The sequence below is a fragment of the Lampetra planeri genome, chromosome 2 (genome assembly GCF_965212315.1).
Source record: "Lampetra planeri chromosome 2, kcLamPlan1.2.h2, whole genome shotgun sequence".
In the NCBI taxonomy this organism is placed as follows: domain Eukaryota; kingdom Metazoa; phylum Chordata; class Hyperoartia; order Petromyzontiformes; family Petromyzontidae; genus Lampetra; species Lampetra planeri.
In genome coordinates this window covers 24,887,083-24,908,445 of record NC_136108.1, presented here as the reverse complement: position 1 = coordinate 24,908,445, position 21,363 = coordinate 24,887,083, and the positions used below count along the sequence as shown (strand labels likewise).

At 50.6% G+C, this 21,363-nt stretch overlaps 1 protein-coding gene across 1 annotated transcript in view; it reads left to right on the top strand.

Moving 5' to 3' along the window:
• LOC144724246 (CUB and sushi domain-containing protein 3-like) overlaps positions 1-21,363 on the top strand; it is a 256,770-nt gene that overhangs the window by 113,792 nt on the left and 121,615 nt on the right. The window contains exons 20-24 of the mRNA XM_078603219.1: positions 216-332; positions 10,603-10,716; positions 14,625-14,720; positions 16,754-16,957; positions 19,230-19,354. Of these exons, the coding sequence (XP_078459345.1) occupies positions 216-332; positions 10,603-10,716; positions 14,625-14,720; positions 16,754-16,957; positions 19,230-19,354 (656 nt within the window). The remainder of the gene's footprint in view (positions 1-215; positions 333-10,602; positions 10,717-14,624; positions 14,721-16,753; positions 16,958-19,229; positions 19,355-21,363) is intronic.

Sequence of the window (21,363 nt, the reverse complement as noted above, 5' to 3'; positions counted from 1 at the left end):
TACGTTAATCGGTGATGCACTGTACGTACGTCGAACTCCTTTCACACCGTACGTAGCCAACCGCGCTAATCTGGCCAGCATGGAAGAGTAGGCCAAACACACGCCCCTGTAGAGGCGGGGCGCGGGGGTACCTCTCTCTCGAGCTCGCTTGCGCCGGCAGTGACACGTGTTCGGGGCTGCGCCATGTTTTTTCACCTTTCTCTCTCCGCCCCCAGCCCCGTGCGGAGGCCACAGCACGGGCCAAGAGGGCTCCATCCTCTCCCCCAACTACCCGGGCAACTACAGCGTGACGCAAAGCTGCCTCTACTCCGTCACGGTCCCCAACGAACACGGTGGGTAGCCGCACCCCCTCCGCCCCCTCAATCGGAGCGGGTCGTCACATCGCAGCAGACGGCCTGGGGGTGGGGGGGGCGCTTTATCTTGAAAAATCGCACACGCGTGCGTTTCACACGGCGATGTTTTATTTTTCATTGGTATCGCGGGAATTTATTTTGATGCACCGAACGGAGTCGCGGGTGGCACGTCGAAGCAGAACTTCAAGCGCTCGCACCTCTTACCGCCACAAATCGCGTCCTTCACTTGTTACGAAAATCCCGATCGTGCGTCACTATAAGCCACCAGAACGAATGGAATTTTCCACCCAAATGGATCCTACCTAAAACCTGACTCCCATCACCATCCATCCCAGAAGAATTCCCTCATCAAAACTCTACACCATAGAGCTCCATGTATTTCTGACCATCACCACCTAGCCAGTGAACTGGAGCACGTACACCAAGCCCTCAAGAAGAATGGATATTCAGACTACACAATCCGTAGAGCTATCACCCCAACAGTTGGGAAAGAACCATCTGAGGACCCAATAAAAACCATCACCTTGCAATACATAGCAGGGGTCACCAAAAATATTTCCAAAATCATGAGCAAACACAAGATCCAGGTACGGTTCAACACAGTACATACAATTCGTGATTTAATCCCATCTGTGAAGGATGTGATCCCTGAAATGCAATACCCCGGCGTCTACAAACTAAGTTGTACCTGTGGCAGCAGTTACATTGGGGAAACTAAGCGACATGTCTCGGACCGTGTTCGTGAACATAAGGCAGATCTGAAACACGGTAAGACCAATACCTCGGCCATGGCTGATCATTGTTTTAATGCGGTGGGCTTACACGAAATGTATTTCTCTAAGACGAAGGTACTTTGCAAACCCACTGGCTATCAACAAAGATTCGTTCATGAAGCCTTCCATATATACAAACACAGACACAATTTCAACCGAGAAGATGGGTACAAACTGAGCAATCATTGGAAGGACGTTATCAACCAGTTTAAGTCATAACTGGCTGTGATATTCCTATCCTACCTATGTTAGCAGTTATATTTGACTCTCTGAGTTACATTCACGAACACAGCCAACCTTTAGGTGTGTTATTAAATGGCGGCTTGCCACTACGTCATCTGGGCCCTCGCCAAGCATACATTTATAAGCAAATCTCTCTCTCTCCTCCTTGCTCCTCAAATTTTCTCTTTCCTACTCACTCCTACATTGGCATTAGCTGCCCCGCCCAATGGCGGAGCCAGGATTTTCAGGTAGGGGGGGCAACCCCTCCAGCAATGAAAAATGATACGAGTTGTTAGTAAGTAAGGACTTGTCCCTTGCTTTTTATTCGATGGGTGTGCGGCGATGGCGCAGCCATCGATCGAGGGTCGAATTCGAACCGCGGGGTGTGATCGACATCGCGCTCGCTGAAGGTGTTTGCCTTCAGGGAAGTCGTGGACTGTATACGCAACTGTGCACAATTCTGAGTCACTTATAGCTGCTTTGCCATTACTTATTGCCAATTATGGACTCAGACTATTGTCCTATCATCTCATAGAGTCCTTGGCACGTAATAATATGCTACACAGTGGCAGTGGGGGTCGCAAAATCCCGATTTATTACAAATAAACCCCAATAATCCGATCGAAATTAGGAATTTCGATCGGATCATTGGAGGGGCACGTGCCAGCCCCCACTGGCTCCGCCAGTGGCTCCTCCCATCCCTCTCTCTCCTACTCACTCCTCAAATCTCTCTCTTTTTTTTTTTTTTTTTTTTTTTTTTGTTTTTTTTTTTTTTTACGATCAGTGGAAACAAGAAGATGCTCGGTGTATTCGGCACTTTGTTTCGGTCATCATTTCGTAAATTTTTTTTTTTTTTTTTTTTTTTTTTTTTTTTTTTAAACTGGGCTTTATGTAGCCCTCGCTCGCTCTTTTGCTCACTCTCTCGCTCGCTCTCTCGCTCTCTCTCTCACTCGCTCTCTCTCTCGCTCGTTCTGTCGCTCATTCTTTCGTTCACTCTCTCGTTATGTACGCCGCCCCCCTCGCAGTCCGACGGCCTCTGACGGGTAGCTCATAACAGCATGCAGAGCTCCCCGTCATCTGCCACGGAGCACACGGCCTCCTCCATCGCCCACTGCTCCATGAAGGCCGGCACGGCGTGGGTCAACCGTGCATGGCGGAACTCCAGCCACACCCTGGCTCCGACCAGAGCGCGGAAGATGCCCAGGCTGCTGGCCGGACGTTTCCCCTCCAGGGCCACTTTCCTCGCCCTGTAAATGGCGAGCTTGGCGTAGCCGACGAGCACGTTGACCAGCCCCTGAAGATGTTGGGATCCGTCGCCCTTTCGGTATCCAAAGATGAGGACCGTCGGGGAGAAGTGGAGGCTGAACTTTAGTAGGATGTTTCTCAGGACCTTGAACAGCGAGTCCAGGCTCTTGCACTCCACGTATTGGTGCGCCACCGTCTCCACTTTACCGCAGAACCGGCACTCCGGGGGCGTGTCGGTGAAGCGCGCCAGGGAGGCGTTGGTGGTGACGGTGCCGTGGGCGATGCTCCAGCTGAGGTCGCCGATGCGGTTGTACGTCGGGCTGGAGTAGAGTTGCCTCCAGCGAGGCCTCTCCGGAGAGATGCAGGGCAGGGCTTTCCTCCAGGCATGGTCCTTGTGGCTCCTCAGGGTGTCCTGTTGGTGAAACCGGACCATGTAGGAGTAGAGCACCTTCCTTTTGACATTTGCGAAGGCCACCTCTGGTAGGTCTTCCAGCCGGCACAGGTTGTGATCTGCCTTCGCTTGTCGGCATTGGCGCTGCAGCGGCACGACGGAGAGCTCCGGTGGAGGGGGACCGAGAGGGGCCTCGTCGTCCCCAACGCCGATGGGGGGCGTTTTCCCCGCTGCCGCTGAGAAGGCTTCCTTGGCTTCGGCCAGGATCCGGGCAGCCACCCGGAGCGATTGCAGCCCTGTCTTTGTGGCCATGTCTGCTGGTCCGAGCCACCGGCCCCGTGTTCCAGGCTCCACCAGATCTCCCATCCTGGTGAGCCGCGCGTTGGTGAGGCGCCTCTCCATGCCGGGGGTGGCGGTGGTGGACGGCAGCTTTGTCTGCGGGTTCCTGAGGATCGGTTCGAAGACCAGATCCTCGGCCGATCGCGGCCGGTTCAGCCTCCTGACGGCGAGGGTGCTCCACGTCTGCAGGACGCTCCTGTAGAAAGGTGGCAGTTGTCCCAGTGGGAGGCCCTGCAGGTCCATATAGAATAGTTGTTTGGAGCACTGCAGACCCCCCAGCTGTTTGAGTAGGAAGGAGGCCGTGACGCTCCAGGCTGGTGCAGGGGTGGTGGTGTGCAGGAACTTTTGTGCGGCCTGCAGTCGGAAGGTGGCCAGCTGACTCTGCACGCACACCAGCCCGTGACCGCCCTCGTCCAGTGGCAGGGCCAGGACCCCAGCCGCGACCCGGTGTCCTCTGCCCGACCAGAAGAAGTCGAGGACTCGCTTCTGAAGCGCGTTGACGAGGCTCATGGGGGGGTGCAGGGAGAAGAGTCGGTGCCACAGCATGGACGTCACCAGCTGGTTCACCACCAACGTCTTTGTCCTGAAGGTGAGGAACTTGCACAGGCGACTCCAGGTGCCCAGCCGCTCCTTCACCTTCTCCTCCAGCTCGACCCAGTTCCTTTGCGGTGGTTCCTCCTCTGGTCCCAGGAACACCCCCAGGTGGTGCAGCGATGTTGTGCTCCAATTGATGGTTTTTGCCTTCTCCGGACACTCGGTCATGTCCCACGCTCCAACCAGCAGGCCGCAGCACTTTTGCCAGTTCATTTTGGATGAGGAGGCCTTCGAAAAGACCTCCTGACACTCGTGCAGCAGGGCGACATCATCCAGGGAACGAAGGATGAGGAGGATGTCATCGGCGTATGCCGTCAGGACCAAACTGACGCTTGGTTCCCTGAGCACCAGGCCGCTGAGTCTCCGCCTTATGAGACTCAGGAAAGGCTCTAATGCCAGTGCATAAAGTTGGCCCGACAATGGGCATCCCTGTCTCACTCCTCGCTCGAATTTGACGGGGGCAGTGAGGGTGCCGTTGATCTTGATCATGCACTCTGCCTTGGTGTAGAGTAGGCGGATCGTTCGGACAAACCCATCTCCAAAACCAAAGGTCTTGAGGGTTCCCAGCAGGTATTTGTGGTCCACTCTGTCAAAAGCCTTTTCCTGGTCAAGGGCCAGAAACGCGATTGGGATGCCCAACCTCCGGGACATCGCGATGAGGTCTCTGACCAGGAAGATGCCGTCGTGGATGGTTCGTCCGGGGATGGTGTAGGACTGGTCCCTGTTTACGACTTGTGCAATCACCCCTTTCAGTCGCAGGGAGAGAGCCTTCGTCAATATTTTGTAGTCGGTGTTCAGGAGGGACACCGGACGCCAGTTTTGTAGGTGCCTCAGGTCTCCGTTCTTGGGAAGCAGAGTGAGCACCGCCCTCCTCCAAGACTGAGGCATCACCCCGGTGACAGAGGCTTCCTCCAGCACCTCTCTGTAGTCCTCCCGTAGGGATGGCCAAAAAGCGGCGTAAAACTCCCCTGTTAGCCCGTCTAACCCTGGGGATTTATTTGGGGCCAGTCCTCCTACAGCTGCGTCAAGGTCATTCCTGGTGAGCTTTTGCTCCAGCAGCTCTTTCCCGTCTTCCTCCAGGGTGGGTAGACCGCTCCATGCCTCCGCCTGGGCCACTCCCGATGTTTCTTCAGGGGAGAACAGGCTGCCGTAGAAGTCTCTGATGATGGTCGACTTCTGCTGGAGTTCGTGCGCCAGGACACCGTCACCATCAAAGAGGCACTCCATGTATTTGCGTCTCCCGTTCTGCCTCCCAAGGGAGTAGAAAAACGGGGATCCCGTGTCGAGGTCTGTGATGAGCTTCACCCGGGATCGCACAAATGCTCCCCTCGTCTGCTCCTCCTGTAGGCCTTTGAGACGCTCCCTAATCTCCTCGTATTCTCGAAGAAGAGCAGGGTCACTGTCCTCGGCGAGGCGACTCTCCAAATCGAGGACCCGGGCTTCCATGTCTGTGATGTCCGCGTTCTTCAGTCTGGTGCTCCCCCAGGTGTATTGTTGGCACAACAGCCTGGTGTGCACTTTGCCCATATCCCACCATTGGGCCAGAGAGTCGAACTGCGTTTTGGTTTTTCTCCACTCTTCCCAGAAGTCCTCGAACATCTCTATGAAGGTGCCATCCCCCAGCAGCGAGTTGTTAAAATGCCAGTGGGACGCACCCTCGCGGGCTCTCTCCAGCTTGACACGGAGCACGATGAGGTTGTGGTCCGTGAAGGGTGCCGCCCTGATGCCAGATGTTATGGCGCACGTCACAAAGTTTTTAGAGATGTAAAATCTGTCGAGCCTGGACTGTGTCACCGAGCCATCGCGCCTCGTCCTCGTGTACGTGAACTGGCGTTGGCCTGGGTGATGTATGCGCCACACGTCCACCAAGGCGGCGTCCTCCAGTAGTCCCTGCATCTCCCTCTTCGGCCCAACTCCCCCCTGCTGCCTTCCCGAACGATCCAGGGCGCCGATTGTGCAGTTGTGGTCGCCACCCACAATCACGCACTCGTCGTCCGGGATCCCAGCCAGGTGCCTCCTCAGGAGGTGCAGGAACGGGATCTTCTCCTTGTTGTTGACCGGCGCGTACACGTTCAGTAGGTGGGTGGTGACATCGCCCACCCTGACCGTTACCGCGAGCAGCCTTCCCTTCACCACTTCGGTCTGGGTGATGAGTTCGGGATGAAACCCTTTAGCGAACAGGGTCGCGACTCCACAGGAGGTGTTGTCAAGGTGGCTGTAGAAGGAGTCCCCTCCCCACTCCTTCGTCCAGTCATCTTCGTCCTCGACCGTGAGATGCGTCTCCTGAATGAAGAAGACAGAGGCAGCGTGTTTCCTCGCAAGAGACATTGCGGAAAACCTCCGCACTGCCTCCCTGCAGCCGTTCACGTTTAGGGAGGCGATGTACATAGGCATTGGTTTTTACTTGCCTCCACGTCCTCCCACTTAATAATTTGTTTGCGGAAATATCTCAGCCTTGCCCTCTCCTTACCCCGGGACTTGAGTCCCTGATTGGCGAGGACTCTGTCGGCTTGAGTCACAGAAGACTTTAATGCCTTGCTGTCCTTCCATCGAACCATGGCAATGTCCGCTCTGTCCTTCCTCACGTTGGTGTCGTCAAGGAATTTGCAGAGATCTTCCAAGGAGACCAAGCAAGTCTGAGAGTCAAGGACTGTAGACCCCTGGCTGCTCTCGCTCCCCACACTGAGGCAGTCGTCCCGATCTGAGTCGATTTCCTCGGCGTCCGTCTCTGCTGGAAGAGCTGCAGCGACTGGGCTGGCGCATGGCCCAGCGGCATCCTCTCCCCCAGTGTCGTGGACGACTTGGGATGTCTCCTGCTCAGGCTCTTCGGGTGGATGGCCCCGGGGTGTCTCTTCCACTGGTTTTGGGTCAGCAGTGGGACGGGGACCTTCCTCGTCATTCCCATCCATTTCATCCTCGGCGAGTGTGCTTGATGACTCTCCACCGACTTCCTCCTCTTGGTCGAGGGCTGAGCCAATAGGATCTGTCATCGTTTCATGCATAGCTGGTGGGGAGTGAGTCTCTATCACCGCAGTAGACAGGTCAATTTCCGTGGCGATGTCGCCTTCATCGTCCACGCTCTCCTGCTGTGGAGACCCGTCCCCAGACACACGCTGCTTCTTCCTCTTGACGAGTTTCTTCCTCGCCACCCGCGCGTCACTCGGCGTGGCGTCCGGGATGGCGAAAACCATGTCGTCAGCGTCTGGCAGCTGTTCTGCTTCCTCCCCCGGTGTGGGAGGTTTCACCGCTTCTTCCGGTTCTAGGTCTGGGAGGGGTTCCTCCTCTGAATGAGACCCTTGCGATCCGGTTTCTTCTGTATTTTTCCTCTTGCGATTAGTCCCTTGAGGTGGCGATGTTGGGGCCACTACCTCAGGTGTAGGAGGCTGCGTGGCTGGCGGGTCCGGTGTGGGCTGTTGGGGGCCTTGTTGCAGTGGGGGCTCTTGCTGCTTTCCCCCCTTTGCTGTGCCTCCCTCCTCCCCACTCTTTCCTCCTACTCACTCCTCAAATCTCTCTCTCCTACTCGCTCCTCAAATCTCTCTCTCCTACTCACTCCTCAAATCTCTCTCTCCTACTCACTCCTCAAATCTCTCTCTCCTACTCGCTCCTCAAATCTCTCTCTCCTACTCACTCCTCAAATCTCTCTCTCCTACTCGCTCCTCAAATCTCTCTCTCCTACTCACTCCTCAAATCTCTCTCTCCTACTCACTCCTCAAATCTCTCTCTCCTACTCACTCCTCAAATCTCTCTCTCCTACTCGCCCCTCAAATCTCTCTCTCCTACTCACTCCTCAAATCTCTCTCTCCTACTCGCTCCTCAAATCTCTCTCTCCTACTCGCTCCTCAAATCTCTCTCTCCTACTCGCTCCTCAAATCTCTCTCTCCTACTCGCTCCTCAAATCTCTCTCTCCTACTCGCTCCTCAAATCTCTCTCTCCTACTCACTCCTCAAATCTCTCTCTCCTACTCGCTCCTCAAATCTCTCTCTCCTACTCGCTCCTCAAATCTCTCTCTCCTACTCGCCCCTCAAATCTCTCTCTCCTACTCGCTCCTCAAATCTCTCTCTCCTACTCGCCCCTCAAATCTCTCTCTCCTACTCGCTCCTCAAATCTCTCTCTCCTACTCACTCCTCAAATCTCTCTCTCCTACTCACTCCTCAAATCTCTCTCTCCTACTCACTCCTCAAATCTCTCTCCTACTCACTCCTCAAATCTCTCTCTTACTCACTCCTCAGATCTCTCTCTCCTACTCGCTCCTCAAATCTCTCTCTCCTACTCGCTCCTCAAATCTCTCTCTCCTACTCACTCCTCAAATCTCTCTCTCCTACTCACTCCTCAAATCTCTGTCTCCTACTCACTCCTCAAATCTCTCTCTCCTACTCGCTCCTCAAATCTCTCTCTCCTACTCACTCCTCAAATCTCTCTCTCCTACTCGCTCCTCAAATCTCTCTCTCCTACTCACTCCTCAAATCTCTCTCTCCTACTCACTCCTCAAATCTCTCTCTCCTACTCACTCCTCAAATCTCTCTCTCCTACTCACTCCTCAAATCTCTCTCTCCTACTCGCTCCTCAAATATCTCTCTCCTACTCGCTCCTCAAATCTCTCTCTCCTACTCGCTCCTCAAATCTCTCTCTCCTACTCACTCCTCAAATCTCTCTCTCCTACTCGCCCCTCAAATCTCTCTCTCCTACTCACTCCTCAAATCTCTCTCTCCTACTCGCTCCTCAAATCTCTCTCTCCTACTCACTCCTCAAATCTCTCTCTCCTACTCGCTCCTCAAATCTCTCTCTCCTACTCGCTCCTCAAATCTCTCTCTCCTACTCGCTCCTCAAATCTCTCTCCCCTACTCACTCCTCAAATCTCTCTCTCCTACTCACTCCTCAAATCTCTCTCCCCTACTCACTCCTCAAATCTCTCTCTCCTACTCGCTCCTCAAATCTCTCTCTCCTACTCACGCCTCAAATCTCTCTCTCCTACTCGCCCCTCAAATCTCCCTCTCCTACTCGCTCCTCAAATCTCTCTCTCCTACTCGCTCCTCAAATCTCTGTCTCCTACTCACTCCTCAAATCTCTCTCTCCTACTCGCTCCTCAAATCTCTCTCTCCTACTCGCTCCTCAAATCTCTCTCTCCTACTCGCTCCTCAAATCTCTCTCTCCTACTCGCTCCTCAAATCTCTCTCTCCTACTCGCTCCTCAAATCTCTCTCTCCTACTCGCTCCTCAAATCTCTCTCTCCTACTCGCTCCTCAAATCTCTCTCTCCTACTCGCTCCTCAAATCTCTCTCTCCTACTCACTCCTCAAATCTCTCTCTCCTACTCGCTCCTCAAATCTCTCTCTCCTACTCGCTCCTCAAATCTCTCTCTCCTACTCGCTCCTCAAATCTCTCTCTCCTACTCACTCCTCAAATCTCTCTCTCCTACTCGCTCCTCAAATCTCTCTCTCCTACTCGCTCCTCAAATCTCTCTCTCCTACTCGCTCCTCAAATCTCTCTCTCCTACTCGCTCCTCAAATCTCTCTCTCCTACTCGCTCCTCAAATCTCTCTCCCCTACTCACTCCTCAAATCTCTCTCTCCTACTCACTCCTCAAATCTCTCTCCCCTACTCACTCCTCAAATCTCTCTCTCCTACTCGCTCCTCAAATCTCTCTCTCCTACTCACGCCTCAAATCTCTCTCTCCTACTCGCCCCTCAAATCTCCCTCTCCTACTCGCTCCTCAAATCTCTCTCTCCTACTCGCTCCTCAAATCTCTGTCTCCTACTCACTCCTCAAATCTCTCTCTCCTACTCGCTCCTCAAATCTCTCTCTCCTACTCGCTCCTCAAATCTCTCTCTCCTACTCGCTCCTCAAATCTCTCTCTCCTACTCGCTCCTCAAATCTCTCTCTCCTACTCGCTCCTCAAATCTCTCTCTCCTACTCGCTCCTCAAATCTCTCTCTCCTACTCACGCCTCAAATCTCTCTCCTACTCACGCCTCAAATCTCTCTCCTACTCGCTCCTCAAATCTCTCTCTCCTACTCGCTCCTCAAATCTCTCTCTCCTACTCGCCCCTCAAATCTCTCTCTCCTACTCGCTACGACATTGGCATTAGCTGCCCCGCCCATCTCTGAACTTTTATAAGCAGCCTGCCTCAGCAGATTTACCCCTCTTTTGCACCTGAAGACGATTGCTTGTGTTGCGTGATTTTGATTTCATTATTTTTTCTATCTACGTGGATTTACCGAAAGACCCCAAGAATATGTAAAAATAACGAACAAAAATTTGAAACCCCTAAGTGGCCTCACAAAGGGTACCAAGTAAGTTTAAGGTAATAATTGTGAAGATGGCCATGGCGTATGTTAATGTGAGAATAAGTGTGTTTTTGCGTGACATTGGTACGTTATGACATTAAATCGTGGCTGTTAAATGTAACTGCTTCACAGGTCGGTGAGAACGGTTACTCTTATTTATCTCGACGACTACGAGTGACTGCAATATATTTTTCAATGCATAAATGTGTTGTAAATGTAAATTATTCTGATTAAACGCTTGTTTTGAGCAGGCAGATGTAGTAACATCAGCGATGGTGAGAGCCAGGAAATGGAGCGCTGCACTTGTGCCCTTACCCTGTGGCACATTTCACGGCTTGTGTGTGGGTGAACATTTGTCTCGTGTGTGGATGAACATTTGACTTTGTCTTGTGTCTGAGTGAACAGTTGTTTTTGGACAATTCAAGTTTTTCCAGACGGGGCTGAGCGACCTTGTGGAGGTTTACGACGGCGCCTCGCAGAAGGCCGGACTCCTCAGCTCACTCTCTGGAGCTCACTCCGGTCGGTTATCATCATCATCCTCATCATCATTATCATCATCATGCTCGTCATCCTCACTGTTAACCGAGGGACTACTTTATAGGATCACAGAGCTTAGGCAACCGCTTCTGCCTGCGTTCCTGCTCCTCTGTGGTGTCCCGCTCCTCTGCTAATCAAACCCTCCAGCGTTTTGAGATGCGATTTGCGGTATATAAATTATTCTGATTACAATAATTTAACTTTCGATAGCTAGTCAGGAGCGTTGAGGTGATATGGAGTGAATGACAGAGATGTTTGCCGAGTCACGAGTAATGGTGCGGAGTGGCTCACCAGATGTTCCATTGTGTGACGTTGCTCACCACACTGCGGAGTGAGTGGCCGAGACTCTCTCCCCCCGTGTGCATCACGTAGTTTAGCTCTTGCTTCATTGGACGGCCGTGGGGTTGCTCCGTGAGGTTGCTGTAAGCCACTGTATTTACCAAGCATCGGCCAGTCCCCACACCTCCGATTAGCGCGTTTGGCTGCGTACGGTGCGAATGAAGTTCAACATACGTACAGCCCATAGACTCAACACTGCCCATAGACTCAACACTGCCCATAGACTCAACACTGCCCATAGACTCAACACTGCCCATAGACTCAACACTGCACCTAGACTCAGCACTGCCCATAGACTCAGCACTGCCCATAGACTCAACACTACCCATAGATTTCGATTTAAAGCTTTCGTGACTGCAGGGATTCATCTTCTTGGTTCTTTCGGTAAAGTCACGTAGAAGGGATCTTAACTGATTGTTGTTCACGTTTATGGTGACTTTCAGACCGCAGTCCACTCGCTGGCATTAACTGTGTATCTTGTGTTCTCCACAGGGAATGCATTATTTGCTCCGCTGCGGATCTCCTGCCACCGTTTTCCCATTCACATGTGTCATTGCTTCTACATACTATTAACATGCCCTCCCTTTGTTAATACCCCCCCCCCTCCCTTTGGTGCTGCTGATCCTGCATAATGCATGGGCATAATATGACTTTGAAAACCCCCCCGCCCACCTCCTACGCATTTGCCATGAATATGCTAAATTCCACTTGATATGCATATTCTTTTGTTAAGGCTCTCTTCTTCTTCCACCTCCAACTCAGCTTATATATAAGCTCCTAGCTTGGCAGTGTCTCATTCTTCACCTGAAGATGGCTGCTTGCGTTGTAGCCGAAACGTCGTGAGAATTGTTTTATTATGTTTTATTTTTATTATTTTATTACTTCCCTTCTACGTGACTTTACCGAAAGAACCAAGAAGACTACCCATAGACTCAACACTGCCCATAGACTCAACACTGCACATAGACTCAACACTGCACATAGACTCAACACTGCCCATAGACTCAACACTGCCCATAGACTCAACACTACTCATAGACTCAGCACTGCACCATAGACTCAACACTGCCCGTAGACTCAACACTGCCCGTAGACTCAACACTGCCCGTAGACTCAACACCGCACATTGACTCACCACTGCACATAGACTCAACACTGCACATAGACTCAGCACTGCCCATAGACTCAGCACTGCCCATAGACTCAACACTGCCCATAGACTAACACTACTCATAGACTGAGCACTGCACCATAGACTCAACACTGCCCATAGACTAACACTACTCATAGACTCAGCACTGCACCATAGACTCAACACTGCCCGTAGACTCAACACTGCCCGTAGACTCAACACTGCCCGTAGACTCAACACTGCCCATAGACTCAACACTGCCCATAGACTCAACACTGCTCATAGACTCAACACTGCCCGTAGACTCAACACTGCCCATAGACTCAACACTGCCCATAGACTCAACACTGCTCATAGACTCAACACTGCCCATAGACTCAACACTGCCCATAGACTCAACACCAGAGGTGGGACAAAGTCATTGTTATGCAAGTCCAAGTCGAGTCGCAAGTCATCAAATTCATGACTCGAGTCTGACTCGAGTCCAAGTCACATGACTCGAGTCCACATCTCATAGGTGGGACAAAGTCATTGTTATGCAAGTCCAAGTCGAGTCGCAAGTCATCAAATTCATGACTCGAGTCTGACTCGAGTCCAAGTCACATGACTCGAGTCCACACCTCTGCTCAACACTGCCCATAGACTCAACACTGCCCATAGACTAACACTGCCCATAGACTCAACACTGCACCATAGACTAACACTACCCATAGACTAACACTACCCATAGACTAACACTACCCATAGACTCAACACTACCCATAGACTAACACTGCACCATAGACTAACACTACCCATAGACAAACACTGCCACATAGACTAACACTACTAACACTACCCATAGACTAACACTACCCATAGACTAACACTGCACCATAGACTAACACTACCCATAGACTAACACCGCCACATAGACTAACACTACTAACACTACCCATAGACTAACACTGCCACATAGACTAACACTATTAACACTACCCAAAGACTCAACACTGCATCTCCGATTAGCGCGGTTGCCTACGCATGGTGCGAAAGAAGTTCATCGTACGTACAAGTCGTGCACCGAGGTGGACTCGTGAGATGCCTCTAAATCGCCACGACGTGAAGTGTCGCGAGGTGGTGGCTCTGCGACACTTCCTTCAGCCTGGAGCCCCACGCTTAAAACAAGCGTGATCCACGTGTAGATACCCCACTCATGTAGTCATTACATCTGTCTTCTTCTTGGTTCTTTCGGTAAAGTCACGTAGAAGGGAAGTAATAAAATAATAAAAATAAAACATAATAAAATAATTCTCACGACGTTTCGGCTACAACGCAAGCAGCCGTCTTCAGGTAAAGAATGAGACACTGCCAAGCTAGGCGCTTATATATAAGCTGGGTTGGAGGTGGAAGAAGAGCGCCTTAACAAAATAATGTGCATATCAAGAGGAATTTAGCATATTCATGGGAAATGCGTAGGAGGTGGGCGGGGGGGTTTCAAAGTCATATTATGCCCATGCATTATGCAGGATCAGCAGCACCAAAGGGAGGGGGCAGGGGGTAGCATTAACAAAGGGAGGGCATGTTAATAGTATGTAGAAGCAATGAAACATGTGAATGGGAGAGCGGTGGAAGGAGACCCGCAGCGGAGCAAATAATGCATTCCCTGTGGAGAACACAAGATACACAGTTAATGCCAGTGAGTGGACTGCGGTCTGAAAGTCACGGTAAACGTGAACAACAATCAGTTAAGATCCGAAATGGTTTATTACGTCCTTCCAATGATTGCTGAGCCAGAATCCATCTTCTCGGTTGAAATTGTCTCTGTGTTTGTATATGTGGATCGCCTCATGAACGAATCTTTCATGGTAGCCAGATGGCTTGCAGAGAACCTCTGTCTTGGAGAAGTCAATGTCATGTGAGCCCACTGAATTGTAACAGTGATCTGCCACGGCTGAGGTGTTTGTCCTACCGTGTTTCAGGTCTGCTTTATGTTCACGGATGCGGTCCGAAACATGTCGTTTGGTTTCTCCAATGTAACTGCTACATCTGGTTTCAGAGCCTCTACGCGTGCCCCCCCCCCCCTTGTCGCGTTGTTTTTGGCTCTCTGTAAGATATCGAGCCGTAGCTTTCGCCGCGCTCACGGTCGGCTACTGACAGGCAAGAAGTATCGGGTTGTTAATAAGTCGGTGGGATATCTGTGAATGGATCGCCATGCACAGCATAACGTACAACTTACAGCATTCGCTTCCCCTGTGTCAAATTTAAAATCGTATTTGTCCGCTTATTTCCGTACCATAGGACTATGATGACGACGATCACGATGATGACGTTGACTTCTCAGAACTTGGTGGATTGCCCGTGCTACGATTGCCCTCCGTGGGTTGGGTGGAACTGCCACCAAACGAGAATGCGTGCGCGCGTGCGCTTTCCTCCGCAGGAGAGACGCTCCCGCTCAGCTCCGGCAATCAAATCACGCTGACGTTCACGTCGAGTCACGATGCATCCGGAAAAGGATTCCACTTTGTCTATCAAGGTACGAGCTGCACGGGCGGCGGGGGGGGTGAGGAGGGGGACACCACGGGGCTGCTGCTGGGCTTAAGGAGTCATCCTGGCAGGGGAGCGTTCGACGCGCTTCGTAAAACAAAACAACCGTCTTGAGCGGACTGAGGCTCTCGGTACATCGGGCGTAGAGTCAGTTTCACACCTCACAGGAGGCTTTCGTGACCAGTATTATCCGTGATAGAGGGGAATTTTCGGCAGCCGCCACCACCCGATGCAGCCAATTAGCAAGGTTTGTCATGTAAACAAAACGTACCGATTAGTTACTAGTTCAGCACACCGCTTGTGTGTTGGAGAGTAATCGTAAATGTAATGGGTTTACTCTACCAACACAACCGGTGTGCTGAAGTAGTCACGAATTGGCATGTTTTGTTTACTTTGACAAGCCTTACTAATCGAATCAGTTTTTTTTTTTAACACAGCTGCTGAACAAAGGCCCCAAAGCATCAAACGACCAGCACTGCCACGGTGGTGATAGACGAGAGCGTAAGACTTTTGTTGAATTGAGCAAGGTTATCATCGTAAGAGCTTTGGGGGGAAAGGGACGACGACGGTGACGACGATGGAAGGAAGGAGGGAATTCTAAAGTGGAGCGGTACGAGGGAAAGAAGCGAAAAGAGAAGTCAGGTGACCTGCAGTGTGGTGGTTAAACGCGGCGTGGATGAGGCTGATCACGTAAATGTTTTACGTAATTTTGTAGAGGGGTCACATTCTGCAGATAATTTTATCGTGGGCGTATCTGACAAGGTGAGTTTGTCCTCGCTAATTTATATCACTCGTCGGTGACGCTAACATATATGAATTAGCGCAATGTTTTGGGACCATTTTGCATTTTCCATCAGAAGTAAAATATTTATGAGATAGAAAATTATGCAAAGTCAAAATTATATAAACGCTACGATTGCAAAAATAGCGCGGAGCTGCGACACCCAATGTTCCATTAATGTTGGACATAACACGAAATGCAAAAAATTGCTCCTTAATTATGCATTCCATTCACTTTGCTGCGCACATCACGTTAATCTCGAACTAATCCTTAGGGTATTTGGGAGAAATTAATGTGAATTTCCTCGAGCGTAAAGGGGCCTCTGCAGGTAGTAGTGCTGCATGCGTGCTGAGGGCTTGGTACAGAGATCCTGGTTACTACAACTGACGTGCTCATTGCACTATGTATGTGTGTCTGTTGAACGTGTTTCACACCATACGTAGCCAACCGCGCTGATCGGAGGTGCGGCGGAAGGACAACAAACTAAACACAAAAAGCAGTTTTAAAGAAATTACTTTGTCAATCTAGATTATTTAAAAGTACATAGTTTCCGGTGGTTTCCTAATATCGGAAGGAAGAGCGTTCCAGACGGCCGCGGAAACGCATCTGAAAAGAAGCGTGCTATGTGGTGACCGCCTTTGTTGGATGGCCAGCCAAAAGCCGCTGCTGCAAGGATGACCGGAGTTCGCGTGATGATGGTTTATTCTCCCCAACAAGAGATGCACGGAGGCCCAAGCACGGTGTACCGGTGGTGGTAACGGCGGCAGTGTTGCACCAAGACCCTCGTCCCACTTATTGGACGCGAATAACATCAGCGGCTCAGCAGTAGAGCGAGCGGCTCGCAACCTGAAGGTTGAGAGTTCAACTCCTTGTTTTGGGGCGACTGCTTTATTATCTCTGAAGGAGATTGGGTGCATTCCAAGTGATCTGTTTTTTTTGCTGTATGTAAAATAGCACACCTGAGCTCGTCCTGGGCCTCCCCGAGGGTCAACGTGGCCTTCATTGGCATAGTTCTGAACATTTTCAGTATCTATGGCGATGAAGGCAGCTGGACATGTCACTTGCCCTACAATATCCCCACAGGCTGTTCCAGCTTTAACGGGAGCTCGGTACCATCACTCGTTCCATACTGAAGGGAGTTTTTTTGGTTTCCATTTGATCTTATGATCTTGACGGTTTTCTGCCTCAAGACTTGAACGTTTAATTGAAAATAACTTTTGTTGGCGTATTTCCCTCCCCAGCTGTGCCAAGAACAAGTTCCGATCAGTGCAGCTCCGTGCCCGAACCAAAGTTTGGCCAAAGGCTGGGGAACAGCTTCAGTGTGGATTCTGTGCTGCGATTTGAGTGCAACTCTGGATACATTCTGCAAGGAGCCAGGGCGATCCAATGCCAAAAGGTGCCCAACTCCCTGGCACAGTGGAACGAATCCTATCCCACCTGTGTTGGTAAGGCAACGCAACACGGATAGCTGTTTTTTTTGCGATCGTTAAACAGTCCCTTCACGGTTGATGAAAAGTGTGTGGTACCTAAGGTAAATCCAACGGGTTATGTAAGATCCCGAGTGATGTAAGGTCCTAAAGGAAGGCGCACAGCAGGCTCGCTGCACCATGGCAGGCCCCTGTGGGGTGTCGTGAGCGTAAAATACCTCTGCACTTTACACTAAAACAGCCATGTCCGATTGATGATATTGTTATATGCTGGTAGTTTGCATATTTTTATTTTGACAGATTTTCAAAATATTTGGCAATGCATTGTCAACAATGTTTTTGTGATATTTAAAAATGACACCACAAAAACCACCAACCCCCCCGTTCTTCACGCATTCACAAAGTTCACGGGAAAACATTTCCCAAAGCCGCGTTAGGAATTTACGCGTTCAGCGGCGCAGCACGCCGTGCGCGCTGCGCCGCACGTAACAGGGGAAACGACAGCCAGGCGCAAAGGGGCCGTCGTCATCATCACCAACAGCAGTGGTTCTTAACCTGGGGTGCATCTCATGAGACGCCTTGTTCTGGGGGTGCGAGACATGGCCAGATTTCTTTCGAAGGTAAATCATCGAAAACACAAATTAAGCACGGGCACAAAAGTACAACTTCTTTGTTTCATCAAACCCTGTGTGTTTATTATCATGTTACAGTGTTTTTTAACGATTGAGAACCAAATAGGGTGCAAGGCTGCAGTCAAGGTTAAGAACCATTGATCAACAACATCGTCACAAGCGAGCAAAGCAACGGGGACAGTAAGGTGGTAGTGGGGGGGGGCCACAGGGCAGAGCGACTGAGTGACGTGAGGCTCCGAGGTGCGGACGGCTCCTGGAGAAGGCCGCTAGGGGTGTGAGGGTTGCAAGTGGCGTTGCCGCCTCTCCCTGGGCTCCCTGGGTCTTCCTAGGATCGCCTCCCCTCCCCTTTTTTGAGGCAGCTCTCCCCGAAATCTGTCAGTCTTCCCAGAACGATCAAAGTTACCAGTTGTTTTTTGGCCGGTAGCGTAATAATGCAGCATTTATTTTTGAATGCATTTACACGAAGTTTCTGCCCTCCTCCATAGATTGTGAGATAGTCGTCTTTCCATATGTCCCGGTTTCTTTTACCTCTGAGGTGGCAACGCACTCTCGAAGGCCCGGAGTGGAATTAGACTTTGGGGGATCAGGGTTCAGCATCAGTTCCATTCCAGCACCGTCGCGACCAACGAGTTCCAGATCAAGGCAGGGCGCACAATGCAGCTCCACAGGGGAGCACAGGGCTGTGGAGCCTTTTGGACAAACAGGCCCTTGGTGACCCCACAGAGGCACGGGAGGTAATCAGACTCCTTCACCAATGGGTCCCAAAGGAACAGACGAGGCAGGGACTGATGATGGGGAGGTGATGGAACTGAAGAGCACACGCGGAGAAATGGTGGGGGAAGTATGCCGCTAACACTGGCTCGCCCCATAGCATTGTTTGAATTCCCATCAACGCTTCAGGTGGCCAATGCCATCGAGGATTGTTCTATGAAATGTGTGGCAATACGATTTCTTGGGGGTGGTTTGCAATTACTGGAGTGCATGACTGAGGAAGCCTGTTCAATGGGAATAGTTTACAACCAATCCGTTTACCACTTCGGCAGGCTTCTCGTTGCAATTGAATGATTATTTCTCAGACTGTGCAAATTTTAATAAGGCGTTAAAGCTTTTACTGCATTTACCGGACGTGAATACCCTTCTCATGTAGAGCCTCGTATTGTGTGTGACTATTGTGATTGCTTTAATGACGAACAGCGATGTCTCCGGTTGACATCCACACAATCATTTGCATCTTTGTGGAGAATACAAGTGAACAATTCGCTTCCTTCACATATCGATCCCTCTACGTAAAAAAATTGTAACAAGTATTTTTTACACATCCCGTAAGCCGCACGGCCCCCTGGGAGTGCATCATTTCAGCAGCATTGGCTGAACGCAAGACAACTTCGGGACCGGCTTCGGCGTTTGTTATCTTGTCAGCAGAGTCAGCCTTGCTTGAAACCAGTGCTGATGAACTCTCAGTTGCTGATAGGCGTTGTCCCGAGTTCAATGCAAAACTACGTAATACACAACACAAAATAATCATTCGCGTTGTTGTGGAGAATATAAATTGCACATATATATCTGTGATGTGTCTCATTGATCCTGTTTATTTCTTGTTTTTTCGTCCACACCAGCTGCGTGGCAGGCATGTCTAATGGATCAACTGTGTGTTGCAGTGCCCTGTGGGGGAAACCTGACAGAGCTAAAAGGGGCCATTCTCACTCCGGGTTTCCCCGAGCCGTATGATAACAATTTGAATTGTGTTTGGAAAATTACGGTGCCCGAGGGCGCTGGGGTGAAGGTAAGGATTTCCGGGGGGCTGGGTGCGTGCACGCGAACTGGTGTCAGTGGCGCTCCACACTCTGCCCAGGGGACAGAGCAACTCGCTCGGGCCCTGGGACCGGCCGAGTCTTGTCGGCGTAGCAGCAGCAGCGCGGCAGCAGCAGTAGCGGAGCTGCAGCAGTAGCAGCAGTAGTAGCTGCCTTGCACAGTAGCAGAGCTGCAGCAGCAACAGCATCACAGCAGCAGCATAGTGCAGTAGCTGCCTTGCACAGCAGCAGCAGTAGCAGCAGCAGCACAGCAGCAGCATAGCAGCAGTAGCTGCCTTGCACAGCAGCAGCAGTAGCAGCAGCACAGCAGCAGCAGCATCACAGCAGCAGCAGCATCACAGCAGCAGCATCACAGCAGCAGCAGCATCACAGTAGCAGCACAGTATCACAGCAGCATTACAGCAGCATCACAGCATCACAGCAGCAGTAGCAGCACAACAGCACAGCAGCAGCACAGCAGCAGCAGCACAGCAGCAGCACAGCAGCAGCACAGCATCACAGCAGCAGTAGCAGCAGCAGCATCACAGCAGCATCACAGCAGCAGCAGCAGCACAGCAGCATCACAACAGCATCACAGCAGCAGCATTACAGCACAGCAGCAGTGCGCCTGCAGACCGACTTTGTCCAAATTGACTGCCTGCACTTTTACAAATTTGAAAACCAAGACGAGATGACGTTGTTAAATGTATTTAAGATTGTTTATGCTGCTGCATGTGGTATAATGTTGCATTTTGTATTAATAGACCCAAATGAATGCCTCCCTGTCTGTTTTCACGTGGAAGTGTGTCTTCTATAAAAGTGTAATTTGTATGTTTGTTTATTATAAACGTTCTTTAACGCAAAACAAGACTGTGAGGTAATTGGCACTGCACATTAACTTGTTTCACCAACAAACAAAATTGGCCAGTCACAACATTTGAGCCATTGGAGTAAACTGTTCCTCGAAAAAATGTAATCTCTCAAAGAGTCGTTCCCGACGGCAGGTGTTGCCACCGCTCCTCGCGGCCTGGAAAATCACACCGTGCGTGCTTTGCTCGGTTCAGTTTCAGTTTATTTTGAAGTATATCCTGTGAGCTTAGAAGCTCGTTCATCAATAAAAAAAACCACCGTTTCCGTGACTGACGTAGCACGTCAAAGATAAATAAGTGAATAATACAAATGAATAAATAAATTAAAAGGTAAGAAATCGTAATTTCAACTATAAAACTCTTCTTTTTAAAAGTTTTAACGATTAGGCACAAAAAGTGCACGATTAGTCATAGCAAGTGCCCGTGGTAGAACACACGTAGGCTTTCACGACCAATATCACCCAACAAATAACTATTATGGATCATCCATAATAAAGGTTTTTTTAGGTTAGATCGTGTAAATATAAATGTGTCGTTAAACCAGCCACAACCAAACGTCGTACTCAGATTGTAAATGTTGTGGATTTGCATTCCAACATACCGGCGTGCTGCTGTACTCGTAACGTTTTGGCACGTTATGTTTACGTGACAAACCTTACTACTAATTGGCTGTGTCGGGTGGTGGCAGGTTTAACGACACATTCATATTCACGCGATCTAACCCAAATAAAAACTGTACCATGTAAAACACACCGTTTCCCCAAGGAACACTGAATTCAAATCTCCAATTTAAAAAATATAAATATAAAATACAGATGCGCCATCAATCAACAATGACATTGCACTGAGAAAAACGCAGCATTGTTATAAAATAGTGCAGACACGGCACAAGACAAAAGAGACCACTCGCAGGCAAACGATGTCCACACATCGTCTCGTTATTTATACAGTGGCAGCCAACGTCTCCCGGAGAATCGAACATTGCGCCAAATCGCGGCGATTCCGATCAGTGACCACACTTCCCGAGGCCCTGGCGTCACCATCGGACCCTACCCAGAATTCACCTGTTTGGATTTCTGGGGCACAGAAATCCTGAGGGGGTGCATCCCGTGCCAGCAGCAAGGGGAACTCTA